Raw genomic sequence first — 13,693 nt, forward strand, 5'->3', positions numbered from 1 at the left:
CATTTACGCTGATGGTCTGGAATCTTCTGCTAAAAAACACTATAAAATATAGACTTATTTAAGTTTTTTTCTGAACTTGTTGAGGCTTTAATACTAGAGCGACGTTACAGACGAGCAGTATGAAGGTATTTGGATGTTTTTAAGTGTCGAAGACAACTGAGCTCCAGTCGCTACATTAAAATGAACAAACATTTTTGTCTATAACTCTAAAAAGAACAGATTACTCTAAAAAAAATCCAGCATTAGTCAACATGAGGGTGAGTAGAAAATGAGTGACGTCTGAATTTCAGGATAATATGACTTCAACAGCTGCAACGGCTCTAGGACTTGAGAAGTTTTTCCTTCAGTGACCACGAACACGGGTTTCATGATGACAATGTGATTGTGGTTTGATCCAGGGAGGCGGAGTACTCTGAAGATACAGCCAGTCGTGCCTCTTCCCCTCGAGCACCTCGACCCCCAGACCCCACAGCTCAGTCAGCTGGTCGCTCAGTGGCACAAACTGTGGCTCCTTGCACTGTCCAGACAGAAGCTCCTGGAGCAGCAGCAGCAGGCCCTCAAAGAGGTCATTGTGTTCATGGTTTAAACCGCACACTGAGGTCGACTTGGGTCATACTGTTATATAACTTGAGTGTTTTCTTTTTTTTTAACACAGATGGAAGAATTTGCTAACTTTGACTTTGGAATTTGGCGAAAGCGCTACATCCAGTGGATCAGCCATTTGAAATCTCGGATCTTGGACGTGTTTCGAAGCATCGATCGGGACCAGGACGGACGCATCAGCCAGAAGGAGTTCATAGACTACGTCCTGGCCTCCAGTAAGACTTGTTTACTCTTTCGGTGAAAGGTGGATGTGTCTTCCATAGCCAACGAAGAGGTTTATATCCAGGATTTGTTTGTTATTCATTGCTTACGTGACTTATGTGGGTCAGTATTACACATGTCTCGCTAACATTTGAAGTTCTCTGATTTGATTGACAACAGCTCACCACTGCATCGAGTAATATATTTATGAGTAATATATTTAAGTAATACTATGTAGTAGGGATCAATTGATGAGGACAGCATGATACAGCAACACAAACGGATGATGCCTGATCAACCTGCCACTGCTACGGAGCCTTGCAGAGTCATTCTTTAAAGCCTTAATGAGTATTACTACATCCAAGTGATACTGCATAGCTCCGCAAAGTAATACTATAAAGCCTCGCGGAGTAAAGCTGCAAACTAAGAAATGTATTATTATTTTTAAAGCGCCTTTCACAGATCAGGGTCGCCAGGCGCTTAAAAAACAAAACAATACACGAAAAAACCTGCCGGAGTAATACTACAAAGCCTCGCAGCTTGATGCTACAAATCCTTGCAGCTTAATGCTACAAAACCTAGCGGAGTAATACTTCAAAGCCTAGCAGAATAACTCTACAAAGCCTGGCGGAATAATACTTTAAAACCTTGCCGACTAATACTACTAAGCCTCACGTTTGAACTTTGTAACTTGTAACTTAAGTCTTACTAAAACATTTTGACAGATTTTTGAGCACCATGTACAATTGGTTGTAAACACAACCAGAAATATACATAGTACATAGAGTGCACTGTTCATTTAGGAGAATACTAAAGGACTTAAGTATGCTTTAAAATCCAAAGAATCCAGTATCTTAGATAAGTCTGAACCCTCACGTGTACCTTTGAAGGAAATCACTGGTAGGAGTTGATTGAAGTCAAACATTGAAAGAAAGATTTATAAGGATTATACTTATGACCTCCTTGGTGGTGGTAATGAATCAAACTGCAGTATAAACCACGTGATGTATTGTGTGTTTGGTGTCACGCCGACTGTGATATAATCTCCCAGAATTCCCCACCAACACTCTGGAGATGACGGCCGTGGCCAACATCTTTGACCTGAACAACGACGGCTTCATCGACTACTACGAGTTCATCAGCGCCCTGCACCCGAGCAGAGACCCCTACAGGAAGACCCTGGACGCGGATCAGATCAACGAAGAGGTGAGAGAAAGACTTGTCGAAGCTTCGACGTCTTGATTTAACATGGTTTTTCTGGTCAGGTGAGCCGACAGGTGTCGCAGTGCAGCTGCCCCAAGAGGTTCCAAGTGGAACAGATCAGTGCCAACAGATACAGGGTCAGTGGATTATTTTAAACTGATATATCACCGAAATTCAAACTTCAACCCCATGTCGACTAATGTTAATTATTTTCAGAGTAATCTGTTCTTTTTAGAGTTCTAGACAATGTTTGTTCATTTTAATGTAGCGACTGGAGCTCAGTTGTCTTAGTCCTCATCTTCGTCCAAAAATACACTTAACCCCCGAAGGATGACCCGAAGCCCCCGAAAGAAATGTGTTAGTGGTATCCCTTGTGTTGTCTCTGGGTCAAGATTACCTGAAGCCCCGAAAATAAATATGTTTGTGATATCCCCTGTGTTGTCTAAAGGTCATGAATGCATATGCAGAGGTATAGGTATTTCACCACCAAGGGATACCTTGTTTTCAGGCCTTCGGGTCACCTTGACCCAGAGATGAGGGTTTAAATACCTCCATACTTCTCGTCTGTAACGTTCCTCTTGGATCGAATTGACTAAATCTATATTTTAAGAGTTTGTAGCAGATCATTAAAGAATACAGACCTGAAGTTAACATCGCAAGCACTTCCAGAGATCATACAGTCTTGGCTCGCGATATTTACCCGGGGTAATATTGGTCTGTATCGCTTGTTATTGTTTGAAGTTCTGCTACAAAAGATCTTAAAATAAAGATTATTTCCTCATGTGGAGCTTCAATCTAAGAGGGACGTTACAGACAAGCACTATGAAGGTATTTGGATGTTTTTAAGTGATGAAGATGAAGACAACTGAGCTTGTGTCGCTACATTAAAATGAACAAACATTTTTGTCTATAACTAAAAAGTTTACTTACTAAAATAATCCAACGTTAGTAAACATGAGAGTAGAAAATGAGTGAAGTTTTGTGTGAACTATGAATTTAAGAATTTTAAGTTTCTGACCTAACGTCGATGACTTTTAGTTCGGAGATTCGCAGCAGCTGCGGATGGTCAGGATCTTGAGGAGCACGCTCATGGTGAGGGTGGGCGGAGGCTGGACCGCCCTGGACGAGTTCCTGGTGAAGAACGACCCCTGCAGAGGTGGGAACACACTTCAAATGGTCACACGTGTGCCTCACAAACACTCGCTGACACCGACATGCGACTCACTTTCACAGTCAAAGGTCGGACCAACCTGAAGATCAAGGAGAAGTACTTGTCTCCTCCAGGAAGCACCACCAAGAGTGTCAGCAGGTCCAACTCCAGCCTCAGTCTCTACAGCAGTGCCTCGGCCCCCACCAGCCCCATGACACGCAAGGTACTGACCACCCGTGTGACACACGTGTGAGACGAGACCATTATTTTCAACTCAAATGACTAAATGTGACAAAATATAAACAGGAATTATTATTTTTAAACATCAAAACAATCATCTTTGCATCATCGTTTAGCTGTTTATGTTCCTTTCACAGATAAATACATATTTGTGTATTTATAGAGTAATTAAAATAATAGATTAACAGTGTGTAGTTGTTGTTTTTTACGTCATAGCATGATCACTGATATTATGCTTTATTTATAGATATAGATATGCTTGTTTATTTTAGCACATTTAATTATATTTTTCAAATAATTTAATTAGATAATTAGAATATTGACAGGTTATTTTTTTTAAATAGTTTGTTTTAAAAAAAGAAATATTTTCAAAAGAAATAAATTGTCTTTTAAACAAAGATTATAATATTATATTCTAATAATAATTTTAATATATATATATTCAATATTTTTAATTTGAAGCCTTTTTAAATTCAATATGAAACTGTTGGCCACTGTCCATAAAATTGGAATTTAGAATTAATTTTTTACATCTTACAAATAAGAAAATCAAACTTAGTTTAAAAAAAAAGGTTAGTTTAGAAAACCTTTCAATACATTCAAAAAACAAATCCAACCTTTATATGAACATATAGACATATTTGATAAAAAACATTTGTATAAAATAATTAAAACTTTTCAACTTTTGAAATGTTAAATTCCACCATGATGGATTTGATCTTACAAAATGTAAAATGCAACTAACAAAAATGAGAGCATGTTTTATAGCATCACTGTTTAGCTGTTTGACTTCTTATCACTAATAAAAACGAAGATAAACGTGTGTGTTGTGTTTACAGCACAAAGGTTTCTGAATCTGATTCTATATAAAGGTCACAGGTCACCGACCTATTTGCGCTGAGAGCGACTTCATGGGCACTAACTAATATAAAGTGCTACAAGGACACAAACTTCCTCAATTACGCACAAAAAATTACATGGAATTTTCATTAACAACAATATGAATAATTACATTTATTTATGTTTATCATACCGCCATCCCAGGCACCGTCAGTTAAATACAATTGTTTTATAAAACATTTGCTTTCTTCAAGAATCACAATTCACACTTTTTTCTAAAAACAGTCTCTTTTCACCTACATGTGTGACAGATCCAATCGAAAGTTGCGAGATATTATCTAATCCGATGACCTAAATCCAACCAGATTATTTTTTTTAAAGCTGATACAGTTGCAATTTGTGGGACATAATGAAAACCCCTGAGTTATGATCATTATCATAAACCCTTTAACCGCTCCACTTTGGTTTAAACCAATAGTGAAGCGGTTAGAGGGCAAGCACCAAATGAAGTAGAACTACAAGATTTTTTTTTTTTCACATTATTCAACCAAACATTCTCTGGTTGCAGGCACTGCTGCGCAGGAGTTTCTCGGGCGACCGGTGCATGCGTCCACGGAGCTCCATCGCTGCTCTGGGATCAGATCTACAGTTCGTCACATCGGCAGAGGACGACTCTCCGTCGCCTTCAGGTCTGAGGCGGCGAAAACCTTGAAATGAAATATCCGGTTTTGTTTCCTAAACCGTCTTTATTGTTCCACAGAAGAAGCCGGGAGGTCGCCCACGTGATCGTCTGCAGGAAAAACCCAAACAGCCTCAGGCCCCAAAACATCGAGATAAGAGGAAGACACATCAAAATGAAGGGTAATCTGTGGGAAAAAAAACTTTGAAGCCAACACCATATTTTTTACGACTGTTTTAAGTTTGCGTGAAGAGCTAGAAGACACTGCATGAAAGAAGATACTTTGACTCAACTTTTGTACCACAAGTAGCCGAGAAACCGAAAGAATCAAGCAATAGTGGTGGTCCTCATGTGACTTCAACATCCAAATATTGTACAAACCAAAACTATACTTTGACTTTTTAATCGCCGTTCATTGGAGATTGTTGGCAGGGCCACACTACATTTTGGGAAACTACGATGTAAAGTTTATACGTTTGTAACTCTGCGGCAACGGGAACTTTTCAAGATTGTGTGATGAAGAGATTATTTTCTCAGGATTGATTTTGGATGTTTTGTCTTTCTATGGAGTTCGACTGTGAAAATAGAGATTTTTTTCGTTTCTCTCATGTAGCTTTTTTTGTTTCTTTCAAAAAAAAAATGCACTTTCTTTGTCCAACTACTGATCCTACTTTACGTTTGTGAGACACATGCGATTTATTAAATGGAAAACTTTGTAACTCTTGTATTTGATGTACTTTTTTTTCTCAGCACTGGATATTTCAAATATTTCATAAAAATACACAATTTACAACAGAATTACAGGCTTATATCAAGTACAGTGTGATTGAATTTCAGTTTTTGGAATATTTATTTATACAGTACATCCATGAATGCATGTTTAAATCTGGTTAAAATATAAATAAAATACAAAATAAATCTTCTGAACTATGTTGACGACATAGACGACAAATAGATCTGTTGAAAAGATGTCAACACTGATGACAAAGTATATTACCTTATCTTTAAAAAATATATATACTTGACTTTTATATGTAGGGATTGTTACAGGATTTACCAGAAAAAATAGAAATAGATTGTACACAAATACACATTACATAAAATGCAAAAAAAAAAATAGAATATAAAATTTTATCAGAATCATAAATCGTGTATTGCCAGTTTTGTAAACGCAAGACTGGAATTTTTTGGCTTGGCAACAAAAAACAAAACGAATACATAAATTAAATTAAAAAAAATGGAACCCTGATGTTCGGGGGCGTATTGATCTCGGTCTCCTGCCGGACGGGAGCAGGGCAGCAAATCACCTTCTCAGCAGAATAAGATAACCCTCTGCAGTCTGTGCTTGTCAGTAGATGTTGCAGCAGAGTACCAAGTGGTGATGATGGATCCACGATAACAGTATAAAACTGCACCAGCATCAACAGTTGGTGTTGGAATTTCCTCAACTGGTGCAGGAAATACATCTGCTCCTGGTCCTTCTTCACAATGACGTTCATTTCACACTTCAGATCTCCAGTGAAGACCAGAGCTGTGTCTCAAATCACATACTTCTCTTAGTGCACTGGTTAGTATGCATCAGGATAGTGTACGTACTAACTAGTAACTCATTCTCCACAGATAGTATGTCTCAAATCAAACACTGCTGCTACGCACTAACAGGAAATCTTCTTCTTCTTCTACTACTATTTAACGATGATTTCAACCAGCTGTAGGAACACTATCGACACCTGCTGGCAGCACGTTTGGATCAAGAAATATGAGAAACTAAATATTGACGAGATATTTATGCCGGTATCAGCAGCGAAGACGTGTCGTCCTACTGCTGGTTGCATATTTTATATATATATATATATATATATATGACGTAACTTCCATTTACGTCTCTCAGATTGAGCTGTTTAGTGTAGAAAGTGTTCATCGATCCATACTCAGTTTTGTGGGTGTTTTAGAGACAAGTTTAAGTACGCAAGTATGTGATTTGACACAGCTCAGCTGATCTTTTTTTTTCTTTTAAGATTTGAAAATATTTATAGATTAAAAGAAAATAATCACTAATTTAGCAACTGGTCTAATCTAAGAAAACACCTTAAACACACTCATAAACTCAGATATTTGCATCTTCCAATTATATTTGAATCAGAAAACTTCTATTGGAATATTAGTGGCAACATAAAATGAAAAAAACAAAACAAAAAACATTTGCAATACAATAATACTTTTAAAGATAAACGCATACAAGAAATACTCAACACAGGTCAGACTAACGTTTGTTTTCAAAGGAAAACTGGAAGAAATGTGCTCCGTGGTCGTCCGGGTCGATCTGCTGCCCTGCGTGGAGCAACAACACAGTCATGTTTGTTCTGACACATGATCGGCCAGAGAAAGCTGAGCATTGTACAAGACAAATATTCAAGATCTTGTTTTACACATTTGTTGAAACAACGATGTTAGCAGTACTTTATATAAGGTAAGACCAGGGGGCGTCCATACTTCTTTTTTTTTCTCAAGAGCGCTACATTTGGCCCGAGGTCATGAAACATAAATGCTTTTCTTCTAAATAAAACTAGATCCATCGGTTGACCTTAAATGCCTCACAAACAAGGTTTGCCTTTGTCGTTGAAATGAAAGAAAAAAAAAATGTAATAAAAGTCAAAAGGTAAAAAGTACCACGAAGACAACAATAAAGCAATGTTACAAAAAAAAAAATTCCAGCTCCGAAAAACTGTTTTAGTCAATTAAATAACCATAACTTATATATAATCTAGTATTCTAGCTTGATATTGTAAGTATAAAAGGAAAGTGTAGACCAGAGGCGGCTTTTTTGAGGAGATTTGACATAATAACGGTCAGAAGACACCACTTTATTGATTAGAAGTCTTCTTTTGAGTCCAGATCCAGGTTTCGTAGCTGAGATCAAGATACATTTAAATTTAAATAAGTATAGAGCAAAGTGTGTTTGATTGTTCAGAAATGCAAGGTTGAATGTAAAATTAGTTGTCGTTGTTAAATATGTGTACGGAAAAAGGTCAGATGTGCTGCTTTTCATTTGAAAATTTATAAAGTTAAAAATATAAGGGTCTTTTTTGATTTAATGAAGCAAGTTGTACAAACCTGAGGGTGTCGACACAAACAACTTGTTCATTGAATTAGAAATTATCATAAGCTGTTAAAATTAAAAAGTAAAAAATAAGGGTCATTGTTAATGCAATGAAACAAGTTGTACAAACCTGAGGGTGTCAATATAAACAACTTGTTCATTGGATCATAAGCTGGTTAAATTAAAAAGTTTAAAAAAGAATAACGGTCATTGTTGATGCAATGACCGTTATTCATGCATTTTAATTTTCATTAATGCATTTTTTAGGAAAATGTTGTCGGAACATGATCTGGAGCTTGTAATCCATGCGTTTGTTTCTTCTCGTCTGGACTATTGTAACAGTTTGTTTTCATGTCTTAACAAGAAGGAGCTGTCTCGTCTGCAGTTGATTCAGAACTCTGCAGCGAGAATTCTGACCCGCTCTAGTAGAAGAACTCACATCTCTCCGGTCCTTAAAACTCTTCACTGGCTTCCAGTTTCTTTCAGGATCAACTTTAAAATTCTGGTTCTTACTTTCAGAGCTATTCATGGTCAGGCTCCTCCTTACATCACTGATCTGATTCAGCCTTACACCCCAGCTCGGGCTCTGAGGTCTGTGGATCAAAATCTACTTATGGTTCCACGCACACGGCTCAGGACCAGAGGAGAGAATCTTTTCAGGCTGTTGCTCCTAAGCTTTGGAACGATCTTCCTCTCTCTTTGCGCTTGATGGAGTCTACTGACTCCTTTAAGAAACATCTTCTTTCTATTTGTTCAGGCTTTTCCTTGAATTTCTCGAACTCCTGTGTTGTTCTCAGTATTATCTTGATCTTTAAAGTATGTACTTTTTTGAGTATTGTTTTGATTGTTTAAGCGCTTTGTGACTCTGGTCTCGAAAAGCGCTATATAAATAAATATTACTTACTTACTTACTTACTAATGAAACAAGTTGTATGAACCTGAGGGTGTCAACATAAACAACTTGTTCATTGAATTAAACATGATCATAAGTTGTTAAGATTAAATCAATAAGGGTCGTGATTACTTTCACGATCATAGAAAAGCAGACAAATCTGAAAGAAAAAAATAAAATAAAAATAATAATAATAATTTTTATTAATAGGTAAGGTAAGGTAAGGTAAAGGTAAGGTAAAACTTTATTGATCCCTCAGGAGGTCTCCTTCGGGAAATTGTTTTTTACCAATAGCCAGCAATTTTTCATAAACAATAAAAAATAATACATTAAAAAATAAAATAAGAAGAAGAACATAAAGAGGAAGAACAAGATGACACAATCTAAGTCTAAAGACAAAGACAAAGAACATAGGTCAAGGAAAGAAAAACAACAAAGACAATGGATACAAAGACTAACATGGAACAGAACATCCAGATACTCTCACTCCACTCCTGCCCCCGAACTCAGAATTGTACAATTTAATAGCCCGAGGGATGAATGAGTCCCTGAGTCTATTTGTTTTGCACCTGGGTAGGAGCATTCGTGCACTCATTCTGCTTCTCTGCTCACTGATGACAGTGTTCAGAGGATGACTGTCATCATCCATGATGGACAGTAGTTTGTTCAATGATCTCCTCTCAGCAACTGTCACCAGTGAGTCCAGCTTCATTCCAACCACAGAGCCAGCCCTCCTGATCAACCTGTCCAACCTGTTGACACTCCTCTTGGACACATTTCCACCCCAACACACCACAGCATAGAACATGACACTGGCCACCACAGACTGGTAGAACATGCAGAGGAGCTTCTTGCAGATGTTAAATGATCGAAGCCTCCTCAGAAAGTATAGTCTACTCTGAACCTTTTTATATACATGGTCTGTGTTCGCAGGACCAGTCCAGTTTACTGTCCATCCACACACCAAGGTACCTATAGTTGTCCACTATCTCCACCTCGTCGCCTCTGATGGACACTGGACATGGCTTTGTCCTGGACCTCCCGAAGTCCAAGACCAGCTCCTTGGTCTTTGAGGTGTTCAGCTGCAAGTGGTTCCTCTCACTCCAGTCCACAAAGTCATGTATCAGACTCCTGTACTCGTCTTCGCTGTTGTCCCTGATGCATCCAACAATGGCAGTGTCGTCAGCATACTTCTGGACGAGACTCAGCTCTGAGTTGTAGCAGAAGTCCGAAGTATAGATGGTGAAGAGGAGAGGGGCCAGTACTGTCCCCTGAGGTGCTCCTGTACTGCACACCAAAGTGTCAGACTTGATGTCCTTCAGCCTGACATACTGTGGTCGATCAGTAAGATAGTCCGTAATCCAGGAGACCAGACCAGGGTCCACATGCATCTTAGTCAGTTTGTCCTGCAGCAGAGTGGGTTGGATAGTGTTGAAGGCACTAGAAAGGTCCAGGAACAGGATTCTCACTGAACCGCTTCCTTTATCCAAGTGGGAGTAGGTCCGATGCAGGAGGTGAAGGATGGCATCTTCCACACCAACTGCTGGCTGGTAGGCAAACTGCAGGGGGTCTTGCACGTGCTGGACTTGTGGCCTGAGATGTTTGAGGACCAGCCGCTCCAGTGTCTTCATCAGCTGCGAAGTCAGAGCCACCGGTCTGTAATCGTTCAGCACACTCGGTCGGGTCTTTTTAGGGACTGGAACGATACAGGAAGTCTTCCACAGAGTTGGTACTTTTCCCAGCCGTAGACTGAGGTTGAAGACATGCTGGAGTGGCTCAGCTAGTTCAGCAGCGCAGGTCTTTAGCAGTCGAGCAGACACCTTATCAGGACCAGCAGCCTTCCCTGGACGAATCCTCCGAAGTACATCCTGTACCTGGAGTGAGGTGAAGCTGGGAAGTGGTTGTGTGGAGCTGGAGGGGGGCACAAGAAGGTGGGGCAGGTCCTGAGGCGGGCGGTATGAGGGTGAGGTGACCTGCTCAAACCTGTTGAAAAAGTTGTTCAGACCATTTGCCTCCTCCACCGTGTCCACTGCAGTCAGAGAGGCCTTGGTCTTGTGTCCAGTGATGGTTTTAACACCATCCCAGACCTCTCTTATTTCTTCTCGGCTCAGCTTCTCCTCCAACCTCCTCCTGTAGGTGTCCTTTGCCTCCCTAATAGATAAAAATATAACTAAAACTAATATTTTAATAAGGACCTAGGGTTAAAATCCCTGAATATTGATTTGGAATCAATGTCCTTAAGGGTTGGACCCTGAGTTCTTAAGGGTTGGACCCTGAGTATTGATTTTAATCAATATCTTAAAAAGAACCAAGAAAGGTTGGAGGCCTTGGAAATTGATCAAATCCTAAAGAGCCCCAGGGTTCGAGTCCCTGAGTTTGAACTAGGTTGAGATAAAGACGTCATTTTTGTTTTGGTTAATTTTGTTTTGCTTTGTTTGTGATTATAGCCTGATTTTATTGTTGTTAAGAAATTAATTTTCTATGAAGTTGAAATGAATCTGTTGTTCGAAGTGGAATTTTGGGTGCAGCCTGCTGAGCTGAGGAAAAAACCTACGATCTTGTCCTTCTTTGGGTGAATCCCTGGACTAAAACGCAGACAGAGCGTTGATAAAATAAATTATTTTGAAATAAAACGTATAACATCTTTGAATGTTACGTTTTTCTTTTCATATTCTCTTGAACTAAAACGTATAACATCTTTGAATGTTACGTTTTTCTTTTCATATTCTCTTGAACTAAAACGTATAACATCTGTAAATGTTACGTTTTTCTTTTCTTTTCATATTTTCTTGAAAAAACGTATAGCTTCTGTGAATGTTACGTTCTCCTTTTATATTTCCTTGATATAAAACTTACAGCGTCTGTGAACGTTGCATTTTTCTTCTTTTACTTTCCTAACTTACAGCCGCTGTGCTGAGAAACGTCTGTGGACATTTTCATTTCTTGGGTTAAAAAGCTGCTGTGATAAAAACTGCAACAAAATGAGTGTGGAAATGAACCGGGAGAAAGAATGGTTTGACTGGGGAATGGTTCCACGGTGTGGTGAATCTGTTGGGATGCAACTTGAAAAAATATTCGATCTAATAAAAAGTTCTGCCCCAACGGACAAGGATGCAAAGGAAGTTGAAAAAAGGGTAAAAAGAATTGTGAAAGAATGGCAGAGTACGGGATTATTTCCAGCATATAATCACAAATATGATGTGTTTAAAGGACTGATATGTGCAGAGAAATGTTTGAATGGAGTGTCTCTGAGAGGAGAAATGAGGGGAAATTCCTCGCAACCCCCGCAATACAGAAACACAGAGGAGAAACCTGGAACCACATGCAGGATCACGGCGAACCTCCACGTCACTCGACCATCTCTGTTCGACGGGAGGAAAGCAGACAACTTTCTAAAGCCAGTGACTTGACATGGAATTATTGACGACCCAAGAGACTTCTGACTTGGTAATATAAACACAAAAATACACTCATTATGAATGGATTGGAAAACTAGGCCTTAAAATATTGTTATTGAAAATAAATATTCCTATTAAAAATACCAAACTGATACAAACTGAATACAATAAATTACTCTAAAGAAAATAATTACACCTAATAAAATGATAGGGCTAAAAAATACTATACCAATAAAAAGTAACAGTAGGTAAAAAGATAAAAGCTTTTAAATAAATTAAAGTAACCTCCAAAATGGGAATCACAAAATAGCAATGGTGAATATTTAGAGAAGGATGTTGAATTGATCGAATTCCATAAACCAGGAATAATTGAATGTTAAAAAATGAAATAAAAATAAAGATTTACTGAGAATTAGACAAAAACAATGTGTCTTCTGCTGAATCAGAGGCTGTCTAGGATTTATGGACAACTCCTCGTGTAAGAAATTCCCAAATAGGGGGAAGGGAAGAACACATAAGAGAAGAAGAGCAATACATATTGAAACTGTTTTATTTGCCATAAACCAGGTCGCATGGCAAGTAAATATTATTTACTGTAAATAAAACTTCACTGAATAAAAAGATTCAGCTTGTAAAACAGATATAATAAAACATATAAAAGGAAATACTTAATATTTCCTTTGTTCCTCAACATCAGTGACAAGACAAGAAACAAACTTAAAAATAGAAAAATTCAAATGAAAGTGTTTTTAGTATCATTAAATGATGCTACCACAAGTTAAATAAAGATTGAAAGTGAAATTACTGATTCAACAACAAAACCATCATGAACATAGTTGCTTTTAGAATTGTGCAGTGGTCAGTACATGACATGAATTAAGTGATCATAAGTGACTGATACAGGAAAGTGTTTTAAGCTACAATAACTACACATCTGTAGTTCATCATTATAAGTAATAATGACGCAGCTAAGGTTAAACTAACTGTTAAAGATAAAAATGAATTTGAACATATTTAATTAAAACCAGTTCCATCATTGAACAGTCTCATTGTTGTACAGAGTTCTGTCATGGTATAACACATGTCTTAACAGGGGGGATGGTAAGGTCAAAAGGACACTGTGCAGCAACAGGCATCCCTCCATACTGGGAATTTTAGTTTACTTTTTGTAAATCTTAGTTTAAAAGCTTAAAAATACAACCCACATTGTATCATGAGGTAAAATCTAAGGAAACCAATTTTTCATTTTTAAGTAAGTGTGATAGACGTTATTGAGGTTAATTCCATAAGGAAGAAAAATTTGTTGTTTGAGTTGATGAGTTTTAATTTGAAATTAATTTGTCTATGTTGGAAAAATGATACTCTATTGGTCGAAGAACTTCGAACT

The 13,693-nt window shown here is 38.0% G+C and overlaps 1 protein-coding gene across 1 annotated transcript in view; it reads left to right on the forward strand.

Moving 5' to 3' along the window:
• The window catches only part of macf1b (microtubule actin crosslinking factor 1b), a 52,987-nt gene extending 47,851 nt beyond the window's left edge, over positions 1-5,136 (forward strand). Inside the window, exons 33-40 of the mRNA XM_087805175.1 lie at positions 399-565; positions 656-818; positions 1,856-2,010; positions 2,070-2,144; positions 3,046-3,163; positions 3,241-3,380; positions 4,806-4,926; positions 4,998-5,136. Coding sequence (XP_087661301.1) covers positions 399-565; positions 656-818; positions 1,856-2,010; positions 2,070-2,144; positions 3,046-3,163; positions 3,241-3,380; positions 4,806-4,926; positions 4,998-5,023 — 965 coding nt within the window. The 3' untranslated portion in view covers positions 5,024-5,136. The remainder of the gene's footprint in view (positions 1-398; positions 566-655; positions 819-1,855; positions 2,011-2,069; positions 2,145-3,045; positions 3,164-3,240; positions 3,381-4,805; positions 4,927-4,997) is intronic.
• Positions 5,137-13,693: the final 8,557 nt, after the last annotated feature.

The sequence above is a fragment of the Callionymus lyra genome, chromosome 13 (genome assembly GCF_982586985.1).
Source record: "Callionymus lyra chromosome 13, fCalLyr1.hap1.1, whole genome shotgun sequence".
Taxonomy (NCBI): Eukaryota; Metazoa; Chordata; class Actinopteri; order Syngnathiformes; family Callionymidae; genus Callionymus; species Callionymus lyra.